The sequence below is a fragment of the Saprolegnia diclina genome (genome assembly GCF_000281045.1).
Source record: "Saprolegnia diclina VS20 unplaced genomic scaffold supercont1.11, whole genome shotgun sequence".
Classification (NCBI taxonomy): domain Eukaryota; phylum Oomycota; class Saprolegniomycetes; order Saprolegniales; family Saprolegniaceae; genus Saprolegnia; species Saprolegnia diclina.
Genome location: NW_008246078.1, coordinates 272,191 through 295,198, shown reverse-complemented (window position 1 = coordinate 295,198; position 23,008 = coordinate 272,191). Strand labels below are relative to the sequence as shown.

The window sequence follows — 23,008 nt, the reverse complement described above, 5'->3', positions numbered from 1 at the left end:
CGTCGTGCCTCCTCACGCTCCGGCAGGCCCTCGCCTTTGTGCAAGCCTACATGCCAGCGTCCCAGGCACTCCCGCTTGCGTCCACGCACGCGCTCGTCCAAGCGCTCAACATTGAGTTTATGCTGTACGCCAAGGTCAACGGATCGCTGCAGCTGCTCCACACCAACGTTCTGGACCCCGCTGACCCCGGGTTTCACTTTTACGGCTGGACGTACCTCTACGACTGGGTGCTCGGTCGGCGCGAAGTCATTTCTTTCCAAGGCGATGTAGGTCGTCTCAATCTCTTGAGCGACTACCAACTCCCACTCGCACAGCAGGTCCAGGCGTCGAATCTCGCAGCGAACCTCGTCTTGTACTTTCGGGCTGGCGTCCAATACGTCACGTGCATGATGCTTCTCGTCTCGGCCGTCGCCGTTGGCTACATGCTCCGAGCTCCCACGTGCTTTCAAGGCGGCAACCTCTTCAAGCTCAACCGCGTCGGTGGTCTTGTCTGGGTCGGCCGACCGCTGCTCTTTCTCCGGAGTGCGACGGCCATCTGCCTTCTCTGCACGAGTGGCGTCGACCTGCGCTTCTCGGGCTACCTCAGCTTCTTTCAAGTCGAGCCCGCGCCGTGGTACAAGGTGCTTCTCGCGGCGTGGGAGGTCTCGTGGTTCGTCGCGGTCGTCGACGACATTTTGCTCGTCGCGACGCAAGAGTACGCAGCGTACTTTGTGTTTCCGAATCTGCTACTGGTGTGCGTCGTGGTCGCGATCCTCTCGGGCGCGTCGCCCGTCGCGGTTGCACTGCACGTCGCTCCACAGTGCGTCCACGCGGCAATGGACTTTACCGTCGTCTGCGAGAGCGCCGACATTGCGATAGGCGACATGAACCGCTTTGGAACACTCCTCCTCCTCATGGGGACGTGCCACATTGTGAGCTACTCGATCGCCAAGCGGGTGGTGGGCCCAAAACCGTCAAGCCCCGTGCACTCGCTCTTGCTCTCGCTCGGCGCGCGGTACCATTTCAACCACACAGGTCGCATCGTCCACGGCGTCTACTATCTGGACCGGGCGTCTGCGGCACTCAACGGCATTCTCACGTTCAAGCTCGAGTCGACCATGTACGCGTTTGACATCAAGCTCTGGCGCTTCTTTGCCGCGCCGATACGCAGCGCCGTCGACGTTCCAGGGCTCGACCAGGCCACGTTGAATGCGTCGTTTTCGCTGGTTGAGTAGAGTACTTGCTCCGTCAAAGAACTCTTCAAATAATAATAAGTCCTTCTTGTACCTAAATATATACAATGTGCGCAACCTTGAATCTGCGTGTGTTTGCTTTGCTTTTCTCGAGAGCTGGAATCGGTTTATGGTACTGAATAAGTGCCGAATTGCTATGCTGCCACGTCATAGATATCAAGTTGATACCCACATCCAATATCCAATAAAACGACGCGCCGTTTCCATTTAGACCAATCAGAGCACGCTACACCATCGTCCACGGCTCGTTCCCAACAATGCCGTCGGGGAGTGGCAGCGCGTCTCGGAGATCGCCGTCGTCCGGCACGGGTGCAGCGAGGATCCGCCACAGCTTGATGTCGAAAGCGTACAGAACGTTTTGATGGCGATACGTGAGAACGCCATTGAGCGCCGCAGACGCGCGGTCCAGATAGAAGACGCCGTGAACGACGCAGCGGCTGTGGTTGTACAAGTACTTGGCGCCGGCCGACAAGAGGCGCGATGTCACCTTTGTCGGCGGCAACGGCCCTATCACAAGGCGCGCCAGAATGTACCCGAGTAAATGCGATACGATCGTGCAGACAACGATGCCGAGCAGCCGACGCACGTGCCCAATCACCAAATCGGCCGAGGTGCAAAGTATTTGAAAGTCCATTTCAACCACTTGGCACTGCTTCTCAACAACCAAACTGGGCGCGACCGGCATAACGTACGAGTAGAGCACCGCGCCGCAGCAGACCACGATCGAGTGGAGCGAGAGGTACCAGTGCGCGTGTTCGCGTGTCACGACAAGGCCAATGTCATCAACAACGACAACAAGCCACGCGACTTCCCAGGACGCCAGTAGCATCTTGTAAAAGGGCAGCGGCGTCCGATCAAAGAAGCTGACAAAGCCCGAGGTGCCGAGGTCGAGGCTGGCCGTCGAGAGGAGGCAGAGTGCTGTGAGACTTCGCAGAATGAGCACGGGGCGACCGACCCACACAATTCCGCCGATACGGTCTAATTTGAGCAGATTCTGGCCCTCAAAATGGCCCCGGGTCGTGAGCATGTACCCTGTGGCGACAACGGCGACACCGAGCATGACACACGTGACATAGTAGACACACGCGCGCGAGTACTGGGCAAAGTCGCCCGTGACTTGCCACGCCGGCACCTGCTGCCGCAGCGGCAATGTGGCGTCCGTAAGCAGTGTCAATGACGCGTTTGCGTCACCTCGAAACGAAATCACTTCGCGGTGTCCAAGCACCCAATCAAAGAGGTACGTCCACCCGAAGAATGCAAACGCGTCATCAGGGAGCACCGGCGCTTGCAACAGCCGCAGCACGTTGTTGGTCGGCTTGGCGTAGACCATCAAGCTGACGTTCATGCCCACGACGTGCAGGTGCACTCTCCGCGCCTCTGTGACGAGTGCCGATGTCTCGTTCAATGGCACAACCGACAGCAGGTACGCTTTGACAAAGCGCATGGTTGCCACGAGGTACGTGGGACAAATACCAGCGTTGGCAACGTCAAAGCGACAGATCGCCGACGTGTTGATGCTACGAATGTCCAGGAACGCAAGGCTCGAGAGCAGGCTCGCCACGACGTACATCATGCGGGTCGGCACCACCTTGCTTTGCATGGGCGAGCTGTCGATGCAGGCAAGGTCAAAGCCAATGATGTTGGCGAGGCCGGTGGAGACGCGTTTGGGCGCTGAGAGCTCGGGGCAGAGCGGTGAGCTTCCGTACGCCGGGACGTTGGGCTCAAGCCAGACGCTAGGAATCGGGTACGAAATGGCCACGGGAGAGATGCCAAAGTAAGCTGCTTGCGCCCCGGTGTTGGCGTGGCCGAGGGCGTGTCGCAGGCGCTCAATCGCGTCAGCGACAAAGCGCAGTACCAACGGCGGCACGCTAATGTAGATCATGTCGACGGTGCCAAATGGTCCCAGCAGCTGCGAGACAACCTGAAGGCCGTTTTGCAGCGGTGACGTCAGCGTCCCATTCGCCATCAGTACGGCTTGGAGTGTCGTATTGAGAAAGGCAAATTGACTGCTTCTGCGCAAGAGACTGCGTCCCCCAATGCCGCTGGTGTTGCGCAGGATTGCACTCAAGTCGTTGGCAAGCGACCAGTACATTTTGTACGTTGTCTGGCGATCCACGCGGTAGGTACCATTGAGCGCCATCAGCGTCAAATCATTCGATACGCCGTAAGCATTCGTGATCGAGTAGCTGTTCATGACGCCGATGCGCTTGTAGTTTTGCCACTGCGTATCGTAGCTCTCGACCCCGTGCTGGCGCCAATACGCAGCTTCAGTCGACAGGGGTACTGGATTCGCCGATACCATATCGAGCCATTTCTGACCCGCCACCGACCCGCGCAGGTCCCGCGCGTACGCTGTTTCAAACGCAGTGCCCCAACAATTCGTCCAGTCGCGGTAGTCGATGTTGCGCAAGAGAGACTCGAGGTAGACGGCGCCGTTAGTTGGCATGTCGGCGTAGCAGCGAGCTTGACGCGCCGCCGAGTAGGCGACCTCGAACGCTCTATCAAAGTCGAGGAAGCAGTAGGGCGAGAAGATCCAGGGGGCCATACAGGCGTCTGAGGCCCGGAGACCGGTAATCGCGTCTTCGATCGTATGGAGCTCTGCGTGTTGCAACAGCGCACCATAGTTGTTGGGTGCCAAGACGTACGCTGTGTCGGCTGCAAATAAGGCTTCTTGCAGCACGCTCGGTTCTTCCAGTAGCGGTGACGCGCTTTGGAGTCCGAGCACGAGCTGTTCGTTGAGCCAGGTCGCGAAAAACGCGTGCGCGCCCGTGACGTTAAAGTTGGCCCAGTAGTAGTCGTTGGCGAGGTTGACTTGAGAGACTTCAAAGTACGAGACGCTGCTGACAACCGCAACTACCATGTTACCCAGTGCAACCAGTGTCATGAAGCGTCGACTGCGCTTTTTCACACTGGCAAAGACGCTGGACCATGTCCGGTGCAACGTGGGGCCATGCATCGCCATCGTGGCGTCACGTCGTACGTTTGGGTGCAGCCCGACGCGACGGGACACGGAGAAGCGGTTGTCGTAGAGGCCCCAGAGCGTCACGTCAAACACACGCTGGGACGAGAGTGGTACGAGGCCGCAGAGCAAGCACGTTGGTAGATCAAAGCGCGTCGTCATCGCAAGCGGACACATCAAGACGTCGGCCATACCGACGAGGCGAACGGTGCGGTGCACGTCCAGCGACGGCCGTCGCCACGCTACAGTTAGCACCAACGCCATCGCGAGAAAAATGACTTGCGCGCCAAGAAGGAGCAACGTGCGGTCGTAGCTACCGACGCGGAGTACCCCCGAAGTGCAGACGAGGCCGTAGTCCATGTCATCAGGTGAGCATCGCCGGTCGAGGCGGATTTCCATGGCCACAGGCACCAGCAACGTCCACAGCAGTGTGAAGAGCCAGCTGCTGCACGCACCAAGTGCACCGGCCAACGGCGCAGCCTCACGCGCAACAACGACAGCAACATCCGTGAGCACATACGACACCCACGTGGCTTCGCCTGCGAGCAGCGAAGTTTCAAAAATGGACCGCGGCGATGCCTCGAGACGCGTCGTCGCGGGCGTAGCCTCGGTCACAAGGTGCAACTGGGCGGTCGCGAGCAGCAGAATCGCGCTCATGCCTCGAATCAGCGCGAGCGGGCGGCCCATCCAGATGGCGCCGACGACGCGGTTTAAGTACAGGAGGTTGCGCCCGACGATACGTCCGTTGGCGAGGCTCACACCGACAAGCGCGGCCGCGCCTGCGACGAGCAGCATCATGGACGAAATGCCCACCATCGTGAGCACGAGCTGCGTCGCGGATTGAAGAATCGCGTCGCTGGCAATGTAGGCTTGGGTGGGGTAGGCATTGGAGAGCAGCACCAAAGTCGAGACGTCGCCGGCAAATGCGACAACTTCGCGCTGGCCGAGGGCCCACTCAAAAAGGAAGCACCAGCCCGCAGCGTGCCAGTTTGGATCGATCGTCGGGTCGCCAAGCAATGGGTGGAGCAAGAGGTCCATCTCGTTGACACGGCTGGTGCTGGCGGCGTACTGCATGAGCGAGACGTTGAGCATCGCCACGGCCAATGGAATTGCAACGACCATGTCAGCCAAGTCGGACGGCATGGCCATCGTCGGCACCGCGCTTTGCAGCCACGTGGGCGACACAGTTGCATTCGCCGCCAATGCCGCCCACAACAGCGCACTGGGTGACGGCGAGAGCGTCAGCGGCACGGCGCTCGTGCACGCATCGTAAAAGTCAAACGACTGCTGCACAAAGGCCGTGGCCGTGCCCGACGTGCACATGGGGTCGCCGCCAAAGTACGCCGACCGGTTTCGCCAACTGGCTGGCACCGGGGCGACCACCGGCGCGGTGCCGGCGTAGAACGCGGCGCGGAGCAGACCCGAGGCTTGGAGCTCGGTGTGCAAGAGACTAAGAAAATGGTTGTACGCCTCGCGAAGTACAACTGGCGGTGGTACGTAGAGGCAGTCGACCGAGAGGAACGGACCAATCGAATCGTGGAAGCGGTGCGCGACGCCGTAGCCAACGTTGATGCCGCGGTAGCTCTCCAAGCTCAGCGTCGGCAGACCCGAAGTGTTGGCGCCAAAGAACCGACTCGTGCCGCGCACGAAGCTGCGGTTCATCACCATGGCGCTAAAGAGGTCTTGGATCGGGATCCAAAACATCGTCTGGGACGACCACGGTCCGGTGATTTGGTCGAGCGCCTTGAGCGTGATCTGCTGCGTCATCCCAAATGCATTTTGCAGCACAAGGGTCTCGGCGATCCCGGCGCCCCATCGGTTCTGCCACTGCAACGTGTAGTGGGCCACGTCGTACGTGTGCCAGTAGGCAACTTCGTCGTCGACCGACGTCGTCGCCTTGGCAGCTGCCATGTCCGACAAGAGCCGACGGCCATGGCTGGTCTCTTGGAGCCCGCGCTCGATGGCCACGTTGAAGCGAATGCCGTCGCCGCCCCACGTGGCCTGCATCGCCGGCCAGTCTTGGTTGCGCAGCATTGTCTCGAGGTACACGGCTGCGTTGGTCGAGTAGAGATCCGCGCAGCGACCTTGGCGCGCGACCGTGTGCGCGACCTCGAATGTCTTGTTCAAGTCGACCCAGCAGTACTGCACGTTCATGCGGAAGGCCCAGTAGGCCGAGAGCGCGCGGAGCTCTTGCACGACGCATCGAAACGACGTCTGCGGTGTTAGTAGCTGTTCATGGATGTACGGGAGGTAGAACGACGCGTGGTTGGCCCCCGCGTCGTAGCGCTTGGCGACGACAGCGATCGGCGAAAGCACGTCAAAGGTGCCGTTGGCTTGGCTCTGGAGGAGCTGATTGACGACATCCACAAGAAAGGCCTGGTGCCACGAGAGATTGTACCCAGGCCACCACAGATCGTTGGCAAAGCTCGGCGTTAGAAGGCGAAGGTACCAGACACCACCGAGGAGCGTGCAGACAACGTAGCCGACACCCACAGCCGTCTCGACCGACGGCCACATTCGCGGTGGTAGCCGGGGCGACGAAACCGAAACGGCTCAATCGGTTACGGCGCATTGATCGGCGAGCTATGGCGTCACGCGACGTCTGCGCGGCGCCATGTAAACCAGCGCTCGTCAAGAATGGCTATCGACAAGCTGCTCAACTACGTCGCTACCACCTCGGTAGGTCGAACCCAATGTATACCACAGCCAAGGGGTGAATGCTAGGACTAGGGGTAGCAAGGATATATGTGCACCCAGGTTTCTGCCCTTGGTACAAACCTTGAGCGTCGTTTGTCCGTACATTGGAGTTGCGGTGTTGTCGACGCATTCAAGCTCACGGATCGCACACTCAGCTTATCGTGTAAATACACTGGATTGTGCAGCGGTTTTGAGCCGTTGGCCCTATTTTTATGTGTCGCCAAGGACGTTTTTGAGTTTCATTTGAGCGATATGGGCGACGTGGAGGACTCGGCGGTCGCGGATTTTCTCCAGATCCTCGAGGAGCATCGCAAGAACTGCGAGAAGCAGGGCAAGTACGTCGAGGCCGAGATCGCCAAGAACCGCCTCGAAGAGCTCAAGGTGCACGAGGAGAACCGGCGCAAGGAAGCGATGCGGTCGCGCCAGATCGCCGAGCGGCTCGGCGTTGAGGAAGCGCACATGCTCGAGTTCCAGCAGTTCAACGTCGTTTGGGACAAGAAGATGGAGGACTATGAACACAACATTGAAGAACTCGTGCTCGCCATGCGCGTACGTCGATCCCATCTGTATGGCCCGCACGATGCATATGCCATTAGGAACGCCACAAGGGTGAACTGCTCGAATTTCAGCAAAAGCTGCTCGAGAAGCAAACAAAACCCAAGTTCTCCAAGGAGCTTTTGAACTTGCGCAAGATCGAAGAGCACCTCGCACGCCAAAAAGAGTACCAGCGCGTTTGGCTCTTCCACTCGAAAACTAAGATCTGATAGCTACGCCGAGGCGCACAAGATGAAGCTCAAGGCCGACGCGCTCGAGGCGTGGGAGATGGAAAAGTGGCGCAACTCGAAACAACAAGAAATGTTCCAGCGCGAGGTCAAGTTCAAGCAGCGCCAGCGCCAAGAGCTGGACGCGCTCCAGAAGCGCATCCAGAGCGGCCGCGAAGAGCAAAAGAAGCAGCGCCAATTGGACCTCGAGCGGCTCCTCCAGCGGTACCAGAACGTCAAAGCCGAGCTCCAGCAGCAGCAAAACCTCGAGCGCATCCGCATTGAAAAGTTCTCGCTCAATGCGTCGCAGCGCGTCTCGATGAAGGTCTGAGGCCAAGATGATGATACATGTCGTATTGCTGGCGTCGGCTTCTTAGTCGCGGCGGACGCTCTTAAAGGCCTTCTTGTTCTGGAGGAACATGTACACGAGGGGCAGGACGACGCCGATGGTCATGATGACGAGGCCGCACCAGTACGAGGCAGAGAGGTAGCTGACGGCCGTGGTGCTTGGCGGCGTCTCGGCGGGGCGGCTGGCGTCCATTCTGATGTCTTACCCCTTCACAAACGTTGCGGGGCCTTCAGTAAACTATCGACCTTTCGATACCGTTGCGATCGCGTTCTAAATGAAGGGTCGTAATTAGTGTACGTTCGTTTGCGCTGTAGTCATCCACCTTCATACGCCGAAAATGGGAAACAACACTATTTGCGATTGCCGATCGCAATGTATTCGAAGGGCAATGTGGCTCGTATTTAAATACATACTGATATATTGTATTTTGTATACATATTAAATCGTTTGCATACTATTATATTGGGAGCGGCCTGTCTACGTCACCATCCAAGCATCCAGGCATCCTCTCAGCATGGCGTCGGCGCTCAAGTCCAACTGGAAGCGCAATCTGCTCCTCTTCAACGGCGTCGCCCTCGGCGTGCCGGGCGCGACGGCCGCCTACTTTGTGCACAACCTCCGGCGCGACGTCGAGTTCCGCGAGCACTTTCATGACAAGTACCCGGACCTCCTCGACGCGATCCACGAGTACGTGCCCATCTACCCGGCGCCCGAGACGCGCACCGACATTGGCGACGCCGACCCGACGATGGACTCGGCCTCGGCCGACAAGACGCCGGTGAAGGCTGTCGTGCGCCTCGCCTCTGGCAAGACGGTCGCGTTTGAGGTCTCGCCCGATGTGACGATGGCGAATGTCCACAAGCAGGCGCTTACCGGCCACGCCCATGACCGCGTCGCCGCGGTCGACTTTGTTGACGTTCAGGAACCCGTCGAGACGGCCGCGCCGTCGACGCCCGGTACGTTTCGGTGGATGATCCGGCAACGATGCTGACATGACATGTGCAGCTGCGCCGCAACCCAAGCTGCGTCCGGGCGAGCCCGTGCCGCAGTCGACGTGGCCGTCCCAGTACACGCCGCGTAGCGCCCGTGCATCGATGCAGACGGCTGCGCTTCAGATCGAGCTCGACCAGCTGCGCCTCAAGCAGCAAGCGCTGCAGCTCGAGAAGCGCCAAGGTTTCCGCGAGATTGACGCGATCGAAGCCGACCTCGCGCGCGTTGAAGATCAGAAAAAGCTGCTCAAGGCGCAGCTGCCGCGGAAGAAATGGCTTCGCCTCTTTTAGCATAGCACACCTAGACGACAGCAATCAAGGTTCACTGGTCGCTGACCATCCCGCGATCGTGGATACTTTGGGCTCCTTCTGCATTTCAACTCGGTCCGCGGAATGGTCGTCAACGACCTGGCGCGGGAATGATGGCGTGGGACAGCCACAGCGAATGGCGCACGCGTTCTCAGTGCCCATCTTGTCTACCAGGCGCGCTGGTCCGCGACACCGCCAGGCAAATAATTGCCGTAGCTACTCGAATGGATATGCGTAGCATTCGATGCGAGAGTTGGACGAGACGATGTCGCCACTCTGCGGGTCTGCTGCTTGGCGACGCGACGTGTCGCAGAGCCTTTCCAGGTGGCTACTCACTGGTACGAGCCGATCACCGAAGCACGCCGCTACTTCAAGCGTTCATTTCTGCGCCGGCCCACGCTCTGATTCCTTTCTTCCTCCGCTTCTGGCCTGCTACACAAGGCTCGCGCGTCTTCGTCACCCATCCTGATTGCAACCAACGTCCCAGGAATAGCCAGCGCTTCTTCGACGGGCGACGGAGATGGTTGGGCCGTTGCCTCATCGAACCAACGTCGTGGGATCTCTGGGTTCGATTCGAAGTGTACGAGTACACTGCACCGTCCACGCCCTCCACAACTCAGAGGAGAAAGAAGAGTAGCGAAGAAAGGCCAACGGGTTTCGATGCGGGGCCGGAAAATAATCCCAAAGAGGCCGATTTTCGTTTCGATTCGAAGCGAGGGGTGTGGTCAGTACGCCATGGAATCTGGTTCACGATTGCGTCCTGCAAGCGTCGCGTCACATCCCAACCGCTGTGGTGTGATAGATACCATCGGGTGACGCCGCGGCAAGAGACACTCACCTTGTTCAGCTGGTCGGACGACCCATCTGCACCGACATACCACTAACACAGATGGCGTGAGTACCCAGCCGCCTTGATGAGGTGCTGCCACGTGGCCGCGACCCGCTCGTGTTCTTTCCGTCCTTGGCGGAGGAATGTGCAGGCGTGGTGCTACAACACCTCGTACGACAGTTTCGTCGTATACTCCGTTCGTCTCTGCAACTTCTGTATCCTTGCTACAAAATGTATCCAGCGGCCACCGACCTTGGCCAGCGGTGTGCCCGTCAAATCAACCAAGCGTTGTGGCAGCTCCAAGCATATCGCACGTAATGGCGATCGTCCATCCCAACCCCAAAACAAATCGAACCAAGTAGCTATCACAGTCGGAGGACGTACGTTCGACTCTGCACGACGAGACTTGGTACGACGCTACTCATCCAGCTTCCACACGTGGTCAAGTCTGAATTCAAAATTTAAGCGTTCGAGCGTCTGGGCACTCGACTCCTGCGCAGCGTCCAACGTCTGTACGATGGTCGTACCTTCGTCGTCGTCTTTGTGGGCGTACTCACGCCGTGACACAGCAGAGATCGTGCTGGTAAAAAAAGTGGCATGGGTCTGGTATCGTAGAAGCGAGGATGGGGAGTTGAGGACTGAAAGCTGTGACCCAGCCGACGCATAAAAGAGGCATCGCGCGGGGCAGGGAGTGGCCAGGTAGCCAGAGTAGAGTGGGATGCGAAAACCAGATCATCTGAAATCGTTGACAGCGCAGCCGTTCCGAACCCAGCGCTCGTGCTGTCACCATCTTCTCTTCATTTCACAATTCGCAGCACGCCGACCACGAGTATGGCCACCGTCATGAGCAGCATCTCGCACCGCTTCGGCCCGATCGCCAAGAAGGACCGCAAGAGCCACCGCTTCGCGCCGTATTCGGCCAAGCGCCCGGCCCTCCCCGAGTACGAGTCGTACCTCGAGGCGATGGACTCGGCCGATGAATTCTGCGCCGAGACTGACGTCGAGACGCCCTTCAGCGCTGTCTTTGAAGACGACTTTGTCCGCCTCTCGATCGAAGAAGAGCTCGACATGGACCCGTCTCTCGACATGGAGTGGAGCACCGAAGACCTCTCGATCCTCCTCGCGCTCTTCTCCAAGGACGTCAAGGTCTAAGCAACCCCAGTAGCATGTTAGCATAGGCACCCTAATTTAAATCGTATTAGTTATATAGCAAGGACAAGCGTATGACTCTCGACAAGCATGCTGCTGCCTGGTCGCGCCACAACCAGCAACCGAAAGAAGCGGCGTCTGGTCCGGGTGCGGCAGAGTAGCAGCACAGCACGCAACATTTCGGACGCCGTCGTGGCTGGTTCGGTGGGTTAGTATCGTTGCGGGCGCACGACTATTGCTTGAGAAACCTCCATCCATATCTGCAGCTCCTCTATTATCATCATCTTCCACAACCACTCAGTTCTTAGTCCAACGCTACGACGGTACCTATCCTACGGTGGTGGTGGTGGACGACGAAACGAAGAAGGACGCCTGTCGGTCCTTGGATTATTTCATGTACACTGTGACAAGGCGCCACACGATTCACGGCCACAGCTTCAAGTGCGAATCCCACAGGACGTTTGTCAGCCGAGTATCTGGGTGACACAGTTGGCTTCCGCACCAGATGGTACTCGACCGAATCTGGACGAGTTCAGATCCGATGCTTTTCATCCATTGCAGCAACCACAGCCATCGCATACGGCGATGCAGTGAACAGTACACACTCGAGTTACACAGGTGGGTGCATTCCGTCTCGGCCATCATCTCGCGTCTGACCACAGTAGAATCTCGCTCGACGCGGTTGTTGTTGTTGAAGTGAGTCTATTTAGATTCTCGCTCGACGCGGTCGTACTGGCGGAGACGAACCCATGAACAAGATACATATTTTGTGGCGCCAATATGCGCATCCTGTTCAACTGCGCCGATCCTCCTACATACAGTATGGCCATCGTCTCATCGCCTTCCGTTGAGAGTGGTCGCATGGGCATGCGACCGATCGCATGATGTAGCCGATGAAGAAACCACCTATGTCTCCAAGGTGTCGGCGCCATTGCTAATCGTACCGCGCACGGTTTGCAAAGGTGTCGCCAAGCTGGTTCACGCGATCCCGTCTTTTCCGCAACGTCTGGTGCATTCAAGCGTCCGTCGTCCGTGCATTTTTGTATTTTCGAATGCACCCATGAGATCTGTGTACATGTGCAGGTGTAATCAGTGTACTTATTGCGCAGTGTACCGTGTCGCTCCCGCTGCAGCGGCTCTATTCACGCACCCACAACGCCACACTCAGCAACATGTTACTGCGCGGTCCGCGACCTCTCCACCCAGCGTCGCGCCACGTCACGCCACAAGATCCGTCCATCAGATGTTATGTATACCTTACTGAAACCGTGTCTATTTGTTGGCCAATCCAATGTCGCACGACCATATGTAGCCAATCCCATGCTCCGCTGACAAAAGCGCTGATGACATACTGGCCGACCAGGTCTGGCATCGACATCGCGTCTATAGCTCGCGTCTATAGCATGGAGACCTTTGAAGGCGACGGGACCTCGTACGTCCTGAGCGCGCCGCGCCATGGCAACTGCAACCTCATGTGGACGCCGCCACTAGCGACGACCAACTACGCAGCCCTCAACGCGCCACAGTGGGCCAATCTCGCCCACTGCGGCCGCTGCGCGCGCGTGCGCTGCATCGACAGTCGGTGCAATTCAACGGCGTCCGCGCTTGTCATGCTCGTGGATCAGTGCCCCGAATGCAAGCACGGCGACCTCGACTTGAGCCCAAAGGTGTTTCGAGAGATTACGGGCCAGGACGCGACGCGACTCCAAGTCGCGTGGTCGTTTGAGCGCTGTCCGGTCGAGGACACGCGGGCCCATGTGTGCCTCAAGAACGGGGCGAATCCGTTCTGGATGGCCGTGCAGCCCGTCAATGTCGATACGGGCGTCCAGCGCGTCCGTGTCAACGGCTTTGTCACCGAGATGCTAAGCAGCTGCTACTACTTTCGAGCCATTGCCGGAAGCGCGCAAATCCCGTTGGCGAACATGGACGTCGAGCTCACGTTTCTGAACGGATCAACCATGCACATCCTCATTCCATCCATCACCGCAGCGTCGTGTACGAACGGGTACCACGAAAGTCTCGACAACCCGAATCCGAACGTCCAGATGGCACCAAGTGGCAGTGGTTCGTCGAGCGTTCTGCTGCCGCTTTTGCTTGTCGCCGCCGTGCTCGGTGTTCTGGCCGCGCTCTATGTCGCACACCGCGTGCGCCGGCGACGCCTCGCCCAGCAGCAGCAGGCGTCGTTCCGGCTCGTGCTGCCCATCGAAGAAGCAGAAGAGGCCGTGCTCTAGTAGCACTCTTCTCGTTGTCGTTGCATGTGCTTCATGTAATCCAGTCGATCGTCGTCGAGTCGCTAATGCCGAATTCGATCGCGGCTTCTACTGGGTGCGATGGCGGCAGAGGCGCCGCCGCGTTCGCCATTCTTCCACCTTGCGCTGGATGGGTACGTACGACGACGCGAGCGGGTAGCGCTCTGATGTGAGCTGCGTAATGCTCTGCTCTTGCCAACCGGTATGAGCTTGGTAGCTGTGCGTGGTGTAGAAAAGGCGCGTCCACGTCAGGTTAGAGTAGGTACAGCCACAGGAGAATGGACGACTGGTATGTATGAGATTAGACGAGGTCGAGGTCCTTGGCCGTCAACGACGCGGCGAACGTTGCTTTCGAGGGTGAGAAGCTCCACGAGAAGAGGAGCTCGTCGTCGCCTTCGTTGCGGATCTCGTGCGACTGGCCACGGCCAATGAACACGAGATCGCCGCAGCCTGCGCGCGCCTCTTCGCCGTTGATGTTGATGCTCGCCGTGCCCCGGAGTACGATGATGACCTCGTCCTTGTCGTCGTGAAAATGGAGTGGGACCCGACTGCGGCTTGGGACAGTCTCGAGACCCATGTCAAAGCCGGCTTCGGCCACGAGCGGGTAGACGACGCGCGGGCAGCCGCGCTTGGCGCCGAGCGCCAGCGGCTCGCTGCACGTTGAAGTGTTGCGCAGCATCGAATTCTTTGACGCGCAAAGGCCAGTGGCAGCTGCAAGGCGGAGGACGCGCCACATGGCAGAAGAGGCGCACCTTCAACGTGCTGCCGCGTGGGACGGCAAGACGACAAAGAAATAGGAAGAGTCTCGGCGACCACCCTTCTTCTTCATCTTCTTGGCATCCATCATCATCAGCATGATGGTTGGTCGGCGGCTGGGCGGCCAGAAATTTGGCCGACCGACGACGCCGTGCCACTCCACTTGCCGTCCAACTCTGCCTCGGGCTTCTCGTTCGCTCCCTCCTCCTCCTGCTGCTTGGTCGCCTCCCATGCGTATTCCGAGTAGCTGACCCTTCTGCATGTCATGTCGTCCAGCGTCGCATCGGCACTGGAACGTGGGTGGCAGTGCCATAGAGAAGAGGTGTAGGTATAAATACAACAAAGACTCTAATTACATGCGGTAGAGCTCATGGCGAAGCTCCGCGAGCGCCACGAGCAGCGTGTGCTAAGACAAAGAAGCATCGATGATGGCCTATCGTCGCGCTGGCGTACCTTGAGGCCCGGGCTCACGTCCGGCGGCAGGTCGTCCTCGGTCAGAAACGCAATGCTGCCCAGCGTCCGGAACCCGCGCTGCTCGAGGCTTCGGCCAAACGCCACGAGGTCCGGGCTGCGCACGCTCATCCAGTGGATCACCTCGCCTTGCTCGTACACTAGCGCCAGCTTGAGCTGCATCCGCGCCGCTCACATACCCGAGTTGACGACCTTGGCCTGCTCCTTGGCGGCGTCAATGCGCATGCGGATCTTGTTGGGGCTCATGCTCAGCGGCGCCGGCGTCACGGCGGCCTCGCGGTCCTCATCGAGCTCGAGCGGCGTCGTGAAGCTCGGCATCGTCTCGTCGGCGGAATTCGGAAACGCCATCTCCGACCATCTCCTGGCTGCTATCGGTTGAAACCGACTCGTAACGGTTCCATTTGCTGTGCCACCGAGATAGGGATGGGCACGGAGGTACTTGCAGTAGAGGGCTACTCGCCTCAGGGAAGCGGCCGAGGACCCGAGATGGTCGATCGCGCTCCGAGTAGCTCTGACGATCAGCTCTGCCACCACGTGTGGGAGGATACCGGGCTTGAGGAAGCAACTGCAGCGGCAGAGATCAGACTAAGATGGTCACAAAATGGCCGCCGTCAAGAGGCGCAAAAGACAAAAGCGTACGTGGGCGTGCCACCCCAAGAGGTAAAACTCTATTGTCGTCGGCGCCCCGATAAAATAACGCGTTTAAATGTCGTCAAACTCAAAGCCGCAGTCGTCGTCGTCGCCGCCGCCTTCCATGTCGACGTTGGTCTCGTTGATGCGCGCGTTGTCCGGGAGTTCGCCGTACGCCTTCAAGCTGCGCGCTTCGTCGGCGTTGTACTTGTGGATGACATCGACCTTGCCGTCCTGGTACTCGCGCAGACTCACGAGCACAATGTCGCCGGCGCCGACCCACACCTTCTTGCGCATCTTGCCGCGGATGTGGCCGAGGCGCGTGACGCCGTCGTAGCAGTAGGCTTCCAGGCGGCCGTTGCCGAGCATGCGCAGCACCTGGGCGTATTCTACGAGGTTTTTGGTATCGTTAGCCGTGGCGCGAGGTGGCGAGATGCGTAGGCATGTACGCACCCTGGCCATCTTCCTTGAACTCGAGCTCGCGCTTGTTCTCTTCGCCATCGCCCTTGCCGCGGCGACGGTTCTTGCCGCCCTTGCCCTTGTTCTTGCTTGCCGAGGACATGATCTCCGAGAATGATGGACCACCACCAACTCGCCCCTATTTCCAGCTTCGACGCCGATTGGCCAAAATCACATGCCGCCACTTGATTGGCTATATTCTTGGTCGGCGCCCGGATTGGATAAAATAGAGCATACAAACACCAAGTGATGGTAGACTGGCGCTGCGACGTGGCCATCTTTTTATAGTGATGGCCACGGTCGTTTTAAAATATAGTACGTTCAACCTGATATTTGTAGAGTGAAAAGATTGAACGTTAAATTAATATGCAGAAAAGACCACCCAACCCAACCGACCAATGAATGGTCGCGTGTCAAACCGGCCATGTTGAAGCCAAGAAGATCGCCATTTTCGGATGTAAGGTGGCGTGCAGAGCGCCAATGCACCCTTGTCACGGCTAATTAGACGCTCCTTTGCCGAGCTGCACCTTCTCTTGGGCTTCTTGGGTGTTGTTTCTCGACGAGGAGCAATCACAAAATTGCAGCGACGTTCAAGGTGCGTTGGCAGCCTTGGCGGGGCCTCTCTGAGCAGCCTCTGTGGGGACATTCACGTATGACTGGTCACGCAATGCAGCATCGCGCCGAGCTCGCAGCGACGCTGCAAGCGAAGGCACCATGGACCACGTGTTGGTGCCAACGCGGAAGTATAAGCTCAAACCAGTTCAAACTATAAACATTTACGACACCACTGGCAACTCTTTATCAATAGCACGCCGGCTTGTCGCCGACAATGGCATCCTGCGGGACCAAGTTCTTGGCCTTGAGGATGTCGACGATCTTGTTGATCTTGAGGCCGCCGTTGGGACCGTCGGGGCAACCGCCGCAGTTGTGAAGACCAACAACGACGTTCTCCTTGGTCGAGAAGACGGGCGAGCCCGAGTTACCGCCCTGCGTGTCGAGCTCGTAGCCAAACTCATCCGGGACGCACGACTCGATGCTCAAGTCAGTGACGACACCCGGCTTGCCATCGTCGACGACAATCGCAGCGTACTGCGGGTAGCCGCGGGGGTTGCCAATGATGTGGATCTCCTCCTTGAGCTTGGGGCCGTCCGGGCGGACCTGGAGGTAGCCGTACTTCTTGATGTCGACGCCGTCCTTGACGTTGAGCTTGATGAGCGCAAAGTCGTTCTCCGGGTTGGAGATGAGGTGGACAGCGTCGGTCGCGACGATCTCGCCCTTGCAGCCGAGCTGCTTGGTGTTGTTCGGGTCGTCGCACGTCGCGCAGACAGCGCCAAACTCGACCTGGACGTTCTTGGCATCGTCCGCCGTCTTGATGCAGTGGTTGTTGGTCATCAAGTGACCCTCCGAGCCAATGAGCCAGCCCGTGCAAAGCGACTTGCCGCCAATGAGGAGACGCGCCACCGAGAGCGCCGACTTTTGCTTGGCAGCATCCGCCGTGTAGCACTTGGTCGGCTTCGAGTCGTCCTTGCCGCAGATCGCCTCGAGCGGCGACGGCGGCTTGCCGAACGTCACCTTGTCGATCGCGAAGACCGGCGTCGCCTGCTTGGTGTACGCAGCCGCTTCGTAGCTCAAGACGGCCTCCGAGCCCGAGATCCACTCGGCGAAAACGTTGGTACGCGACTCGCCGCCGACGTACTTGACCGACTCCTTGCCGTCGAGGCTCGAGATCGTGAGCGTCGCGCCGGCCGGGATGTTGAGCGCGTCGAAATGCACGGCCGTGTACGTAGCACCGACCTGCTTGATCGTGTGGCTGAACGGGGCGTCGCCGTTGAAGGTCAAGCTGAGCGGCGTCTCCTTACCAATCTCGATGGACGCCTGCTGGACGCACTGCTGCGCGGCGGCGGCGGCCGCAAAGAACGTGATCAACTTGGTGAAGCCAAACATGCTTGTTGGTATCTGGAGAAGATTGCAAAATGTAAAGTGACGTCCGAGCGTTTCGGTTTCATCGGCCAACACCCTAGAGCACTGATATTGGAGCAACTGGAGTGCGTTTGGTGGGCTCAAGCTTTTCACGTTCTTCGAGGTCAGCTTCGGAGGCGATCGAAGGGCATTCATCGCACGGGGCAGTCGTCGGCACGTGTTGCATGTGACTTTGTATAGCATGCAATGGCCTTATCGTAACGTGATCGCGCCGTAATTGCCAAGGGGCCCTGGTTTACGACTCATTATTCACACAAGGTTGGCTCTCGAATACAAGGACACTAGAGAATGCAGAGGAAAGGACGCAGCGAGAACGCTGGAAACGCCGGGCACCACTCTGCGTCCTGTTCCTCTTGGTGGGGGTCGTGTCGCGCAGCCAGACAGCGGCTCGTCCAGTGCACGTCGTTTTGGCCGCGTTTGTGGTCACTCGAGTCTCGGTTGCAGTATCTCGATAGCGAATTGTACTAACGTTATGAGCAGTCGCATCGAGACGCTGCGCACGTTCTTCCGACGCAGTGTCACCTTGACTCCTCTTCGACTTCCTCGACCACGATACCCGCCACTGCTTTGTGATGCAGGAGTGCGACACGAGCAACCATCTTTCACCAAGATCCTTCACGTTCAAGTGCTCTACTAGTGTGCGCCACATGCGCTTGCATATGCAGCCCCAGCTTCCTCGTGCTCTTACACTACTACTCGGATCGCAAGCTGTTCCTGGCGACCTTCGAGCCGATCTTAGAGCGCAACCACCGCATTGAGCAAACTCCCAGCTGTACCAAGGTACGTTTACGGGTGCGACTACACTGCGGATTGCTTCGTACCATCCTTATGCTCACGATTGCATAGTGCACGGCGGGGTGATGGAGCAACACAGTCTGGGTGTGAACCACGAGTACAAAAGGCTAGCAAAACCAAGGTTTTGGGACTACAGTGTAGCGATAGTCGATGGTAGGACGTCTCAAGGAAGATTTGTGTGAGGAATGGACCCAAGATGGAAACAAGAGTTTACATTACCCATCGCTGTATATGCTCATTCTTGACTAGAAGAACGATCGAGGCAGCGTGATCCTTTTCCGGACTACGGACTACAGTGAACCAGAATAGTACAACGCTTCGTATGGATGATCAGGCGCTTCGACGACTACCCTAACCCGTCCTCGAGACACGAGTACCGGTATGCAACGAGGGCCAGCGTACAGGACCGGAATCGACACCAAACTAGACGCACCTTCATTGTGAGCACAGTGAGCTTCGAGGTAAACTTGTGAATGCACCTAATTCTTCAGTTAATCCTCCGTGCTCGAATGGCCGAAGGTGGGCTCTATCAGGACTGCACCGGCACGGGCAGGACCCTTTCTATGCTCAGGTTATCAGACGATCTTCCACGTGGTGGGTGGTGGGTGCTCCTCATCAGGTTTGACCCTGCGTTTAAGATCTGATCGGTTGCGTTTTACCATTTCATTCGAGTGGCGCCGCGTTGACGTTAAAGATTAAACGTATTTGCCCCAAATCACACCAGGTTGTCGATCATCACCAACTCAGATTCCATCCCAATGTCTATCACACTTGATGACCAGACTTAGGAACCCAGAGGCACCTATGCATTGCAAAGACTCCACAAGAAACCAACACTCGAGGATGGTAGCATCATCCCGACTGCCATCGCGCAATGCCATTCGTAGTAGGGTTCGCTCCTCGCACTCATGGTGATGATAATGGATACACTGCGTCGTCGGCTCCTATTCTCGGGTGCAAAGTGACACCATCTGTCTTTGGCTAGCCAATGACATGTGGCCATGCAGCGGTCAACTCAGATCCACAAACTCAGATTTCGCAAGTCGCACGCGCTTGGGGTTCGTCTTACGAGCTCACTTTCCATTTTGCCTTCCTTTGCAAATACACCAACTAGCATGTTTGGCTTGACCAAGTTGATCACGTTCTTCGCGGCCGCCGCCGCCGCGCAGCAGTGCGTCCAGCAGGCGTCCATCGAGATTGGTAAGGAGACGCCGCTCAGCTTGACCTTCAACGGCGACGCCCCGTTCAGCCACACGATCAAGCAGGTCGGTGCTACGTACACGGCCGTGCATTTCGACGCGCTCAACATCCCGGCCGGCGCGACGCTCACGATCTCGAGCCTCGACGGCAAGGAGTCGGTCAAGTACGTCGGCGGCGAGTCGCGTACCAACGTTTTCGCCGAGTGGATCTCGGGCTCGGAGGCCGTCTTGAGCTACGAAGCGGCTGCGTACACCAAGCAGGCGACGCCGGTCTTCGCGATCGACAAGGTGACGTTCGGCAAGCCGCCGTCGCCGCTCGAGGCGATCTGCGGCAAGGACGACTCGAAGCCGACCAAGTGCTACACAGCGGATGCTGCCAAGCAAAAGTCGGCGCTCTCGGTGGCGCGTCTCCTCATTGGCGGCAAGTCGCTTTGCACGGGCTGGCTCATTGGCTCGGAGGGTCACTTGATGACCAACAACCACTGCATCAAGACGGCGGACGATGCCAAGAACGTCCAGGTCGAGTTTGGCGCTGTCTGCGCGACGTGCGACGACCCGAACAACACCAAGCAGCTCGGTTGCAAGGGCGAGATCGTCGCGACCGACGCTGTCCACCTCATCTCCAACCCGGAGAACGACTTTGCGCTCATCAAGCTCAACGTCAAGGACGGCGTCGACATCAAGAAGTACGGCTACCTCCAGGTCCGCCCGGACGGCCCCAAGCTCAAGGAGGAGATCCACATCATTGGCAACCCCCGCGGCTACCCGCAGTACGCTGCGATTGTCGTCGACGATGGCAAGCCGGGTGTCGTCACTGACTTGAGCATCGAGTCGTGCGTCCCGGATGAGTTTGGCTACGAGCTCGACACGCAGGGCGGTAACTCGGGCTCGCCCGTCTTCTCGACCAAGGAGAACGTCGTTGTTGGTCTTCACAACTGCGGTGGTTGCCCCGACGGTCCCAACGGCGGCCTCAAGATCAACAAGATCGTCGACATCCTCAAGGCCAAGAACTTGGTCCCGAAGGATGCCATTGTCGGCGACAAGCCGGCGTGCTAAACGGTCGACGTTAGTGGCGCTTTATAAATGTCATATTGTTGAGTTGCTTTCGTAAAATTGCAGATCCACCACTTTTACACACAAAACCAAAGCGCTCTACCTGTATATAGGTTTTGTTGAGCTTCTTGGGCGACTTTTAAGGTGCAATTGAAGCCTGCAACGCACAGTATTGGAGTCCTTGTCTCGATCTCGACCGACGACGGGACGAAATTTTGGGTGAAAATGCGTTCGAATCGCCAAAACCGAAGTCATATTCTCTCTTGATTGAAGATGGAAGTGAGCTGTGTACGGAGATGTAGTCTTTGCAGCTGTACGACGAGCTCGATTGGATGCCTCGACATCGACTGACCAAAGACGTGGAGGGAGCAAAGCTGACCGTTGGTGACGTTAGGGTTAGGTAGGGATAGGGTTGGTCATTTGAATCAGTTGCGATACACAAATAACTATGGGTGACTTGCCATTAAATGTGATGCCCACTTTATTTCAAGCTTGATGTTGTCGATTCCGTGGCACTGGCGTCCTGGCGCAGTGCTTCTTGGATGGATGGCACTACGATCTTAGTTTGTACACTGTAGTGCATCTAGGATCGCACCTCGTAGCCGCACTAGGTCAAAGCGCGGAGTCTGCAGCTTTGTCTTTATGAAGGTGCAATCATGGCGCTTGCGATCAAGCCGCTTTTTCTGTTGCCATCCTTGTGATGTGTAGCCAAGCGGGGGTGTCGAGAATCGCGCGCGCCTAGCGCGTCCTAGTTCATGCTGAACTGCCAACAAAGAAGGATCGATTCGTGACTTCAAAGTCATTGTACAGTAAGGCAGCGACAAAGTCCTCGGTCGTTACCAAAAGCAAGCTATTGTACCGGCCAAGCTTGGGGCCCTTATGTCCTTTGACGACGCTGTCGTCATCGCATCGGAAGCAACGGATGAGACGAGGTCCTTGAACGACGCGAGAATCGACGCCAAAGAGCGCGGCGCACGACGTTCGTAGCGACAATGACCCGTCGTAGGCGGCGCTTCGGCGACACCACGTTTGAACAGCAGGTGATGGCGTGCAGCAGCATTTTGTGTTCGAATCTCGGGCTGGCACCGCCAAACAGAGCCGTGAGAACGACTTACAGACGCGCACGAGCACTGTGACGAGAAACCGAGCGAGTCCGGCACAAGAACGAGCACGTTCTCGACGCTGCGAGAATGCTGCCAGACGCCCGAAGCGGTCTGCTGCGCAAAGCAAGGGCAAAAGGCGCAGCGCTATGATCGTTTCTATCGAGCGCGCCTGCGCCCGAAAGACAACGGCGCAGTCAACGCGAAGGTTACGAGCGAGTCATGCCGATCACTTCCTACCTCACCTTCGTTGGACGAGTGGGTCGCGTCGCGCTGTGCGCTGCCAGTAGTCGCGGTGCTGGCTGCCATGTGCAAGGATCAGGGCATCTTGTGTGAGGCGCTCGAGATGAAGGTCGTTTGGCACAGAAACGCGTGGGGCGCGCTCCGAAGACAACGCACAGATCCTTGTGCTGCGCCGACGTCGTCGGACGAATTTGCACTTTCTGCCAGGTATCCGGATTTTGTTTTGTCCGGATACAGAAATCAGCGACCCCTGCGTCGCACCAGCGCTCGACGTTGTTGCTCTTGCGCGTTGACTCCATTAATCCTAACGTATAGACGGCTGGCTCGAGTGCAATGGCCAATCTATTGCTCCGGCACCGAAGTCTGCGACCAGCGCAGCACCGATGCCAGCACTGTACTAGCACAGTGGCACAGTGGTAGGGATCACCAAGTACTTGAGCGAGAACGCCACGAGCCTCTACAGCGCATGTACACGCCCAGAAAAGGTACTAATGCATGTGCTCGATGCGTGCGACGCGCTCAACACGTTGCTGGTAACTCGCCGGTCGTGCTTGGTGTCCTCAACGAAGTAGACCGAAGCCTTCGTATGCTGCATGAGGACGCAGCGACAACACCTTGATCAGTCAAAGCAGCGTCAAGCGTCAAAGGGTACAAGAACCGGTATCGCCGACACGCGCGCGTAGACAAGATGAAGTTGAGAAAAATCGCCCGACGGCAACGGTACCGTGGCTAACAACTCAGATTGGGCGGTTCATATTCTCAGATCTTAGCACGGTAGTCATGACAGTATGCACTGGAC

The 23,008-nt window shown here is 57.9% G+C and overlaps 12 protein-coding genes across 12 annotated transcripts; 6 read left to right on the top strand and 6 right to left on the bottom strand.

Annotated features, from left to right (window-relative positions):
- SDRG_04479 (hypothetical protein) lies at positions 1-1,216 on the top strand. Its single transcript, XM_008610154.1, has one exon. The coding sequence runs from the start codon at positions 51-53 to the stop codon at positions 1,212-1,214; it is 1,164 nt and encodes a 387-aa protein (XP_008608376.1). The 5' UTR covers positions 1-50; the 3' UTR covers positions 1,215-1,216.
- Positions 1,217-1,410: 194 nt separating this feature from the next.
- Positions 1,411-6,727, bottom strand: SDRG_04478 (hypothetical protein). Its single transcript, XM_008610153.1, has one exon. The coding sequence runs from the start codon at positions 6,706-6,708 to the stop codon at positions 1,459-1,461; it is 5,250 nt and encodes a 1,749-aa protein (XP_008608375.1). The 5' UTR covers positions 6,709-6,727; the 3' UTR covers positions 1,411-1,458.
- Positions 6,728-7,140: 413 nt separating this feature from the next.
- On the top strand, positions 7,141-7,980 carry SDRG_04477 (hypothetical protein; the record flags this gene model as incomplete). Its single annotated transcript, XM_008610152.1, has 3 exons — positions 7,141-7,437; positions 7,485-7,609; positions 7,656-7,980. The coding sequence occupies 3 exons, from the start codon at positions 7,141-7,143 to the stop codon at positions 7,978-7,980; spliced, it is 747 nt and encodes a 248-aa protein (XP_008608374.1).
- Positions 7,981-8,022: 42 nt separating this feature from the next.
- Positions 8,023-8,190, bottom strand: SDRG_04476 (hypothetical protein; the record flags this gene model as incomplete). The annotated part of the gene is made up of 1 exon (XM_008610151.1): positions 8,023-8,190. One exon carries the CDS (start codon positions 8,188-8,190, stop codon positions 8,023-8,025), a length of 168 nt encoding a protein of 55 aa, XP_008608373.1.
- Positions 8,191-8,466: 276 nt separating this feature from the next.
- Positions 8,467-9,357, top strand: SDRG_04475 (hypothetical protein). Its single transcript, XM_008610150.1, has 2 exons — positions 8,467-8,954; positions 9,004-9,357. The coding sequence occupies exons 1-2, from the start codon at positions 8,513-8,515 to the stop codon at positions 9,276-9,278; spliced, it is 717 nt and encodes a 238-aa protein (XP_008608372.1). The 5' UTR covers positions 8,467-8,512; the 3' UTR covers positions 9,279-9,357.
- Positions 9,358-10,877: 1,520 nt separating this feature from the next.
- SDRG_04474 (hypothetical protein) lies at positions 10,878-11,357 on the top strand. Its single transcript, XM_008610149.1, has one exon. It carries the CDS (start codon positions 10,957-10,959, stop codon positions 11,275-11,277), a length of 321 nt encoding a protein of 106 aa, XP_008608371.1. The 5' UTR covers positions 10,878-10,956; the 3' UTR covers positions 11,278-11,357.
- A 1,276-nt stretch (positions 11,358-12,633) lies between these two features.
- On the top strand, positions 12,634-13,709 carry SDRG_04473 (hypothetical protein). Its single transcript, XM_008610148.1, has one exon. It carries the CDS (start codon positions 12,678-12,680, stop codon positions 13,503-13,505), a length of 828 nt encoding a protein of 275 aa, XP_008608370.1. The 5' UTR covers positions 12,634-12,677; the 3' UTR covers positions 13,506-13,709.
- An 80-nt stretch (positions 13,710-13,789) lies between these two features.
- On the bottom strand, positions 13,790-14,313 carry SDRG_04472 (hypothetical protein). Its single transcript, XM_008610147.1, has one exon. It carries the CDS (start codon positions 14,257-14,259, stop codon positions 13,825-13,827), a length of 435 nt encoding a protein of 144 aa, XP_008608369.1. The 5' UTR covers positions 14,260-14,313; the 3' UTR covers positions 13,790-13,824.
- A 277-nt stretch (positions 14,314-14,590) lies between these two features.
- SDRG_04471 (hypothetical protein) lies at positions 14,591-15,155 on the bottom strand. The gene is made up of 3 exons (XM_008610146.1): positions 14,930-15,155; positions 14,733-14,890; positions 14,591-14,685 (listed from the first exon to the last, which is right to left on the bottom strand). Exons 1-3 carry the CDS (start codon positions 15,096-15,098, stop codon positions 14,632-14,634), a joined length of 381 nt encoding a protein of 126 aa, XP_008608368.1. The 5' UTR covers positions 15,099-15,155; the 3' UTR covers positions 14,591-14,631.
- A 213-nt stretch (positions 15,156-15,368) lies between these two features.
- Positions 15,369-15,993, bottom strand: SDRG_04470 (translation initiation factor 1A). Its single transcript, XM_008610145.1, has 2 exons — positions 15,834-15,993; positions 15,369-15,769 (listed from the first exon to the last, which is right to left on the bottom strand). Exons 1-2 carry the CDS (start codon positions 15,940-15,942, stop codon positions 15,453-15,455), a joined length of 426 nt encoding a protein of 141 aa, XP_008608367.1. The 5' UTR covers positions 15,943-15,993; the 3' UTR covers positions 15,369-15,452.
- Positions 15,994-16,640: 647 nt separating this feature from the next.
- On the bottom strand, positions 16,641-17,783 carry SDRG_04469 (hypothetical protein; the record flags this gene model as incomplete). The annotated part of the gene is made up of 1 exon (XM_008610144.1): positions 16,641-17,783. The coding sequence occupies one exon, from the start codon at positions 17,781-17,783 to the stop codon at positions 16,641-16,643; it is 1,143 nt and encodes a 380-aa protein (XP_008608366.1).
- A 1,868-nt stretch (positions 17,784-19,651) lies between these two features.
- SDRG_04468 (hypothetical protein) lies at positions 19,652-21,026 on the top strand. Its single transcript, XM_008610143.1, has one exon. It carries the CDS (start codon positions 19,730-19,732, stop codon positions 20,867-20,869), a length of 1,140 nt encoding a protein of 379 aa, XP_008608365.1. The 5' UTR covers positions 19,652-19,729; the 3' UTR covers positions 20,870-21,026.
- The last annotated feature ends 1,982 nt before the right edge of the window (positions 21,027-23,008 follow it).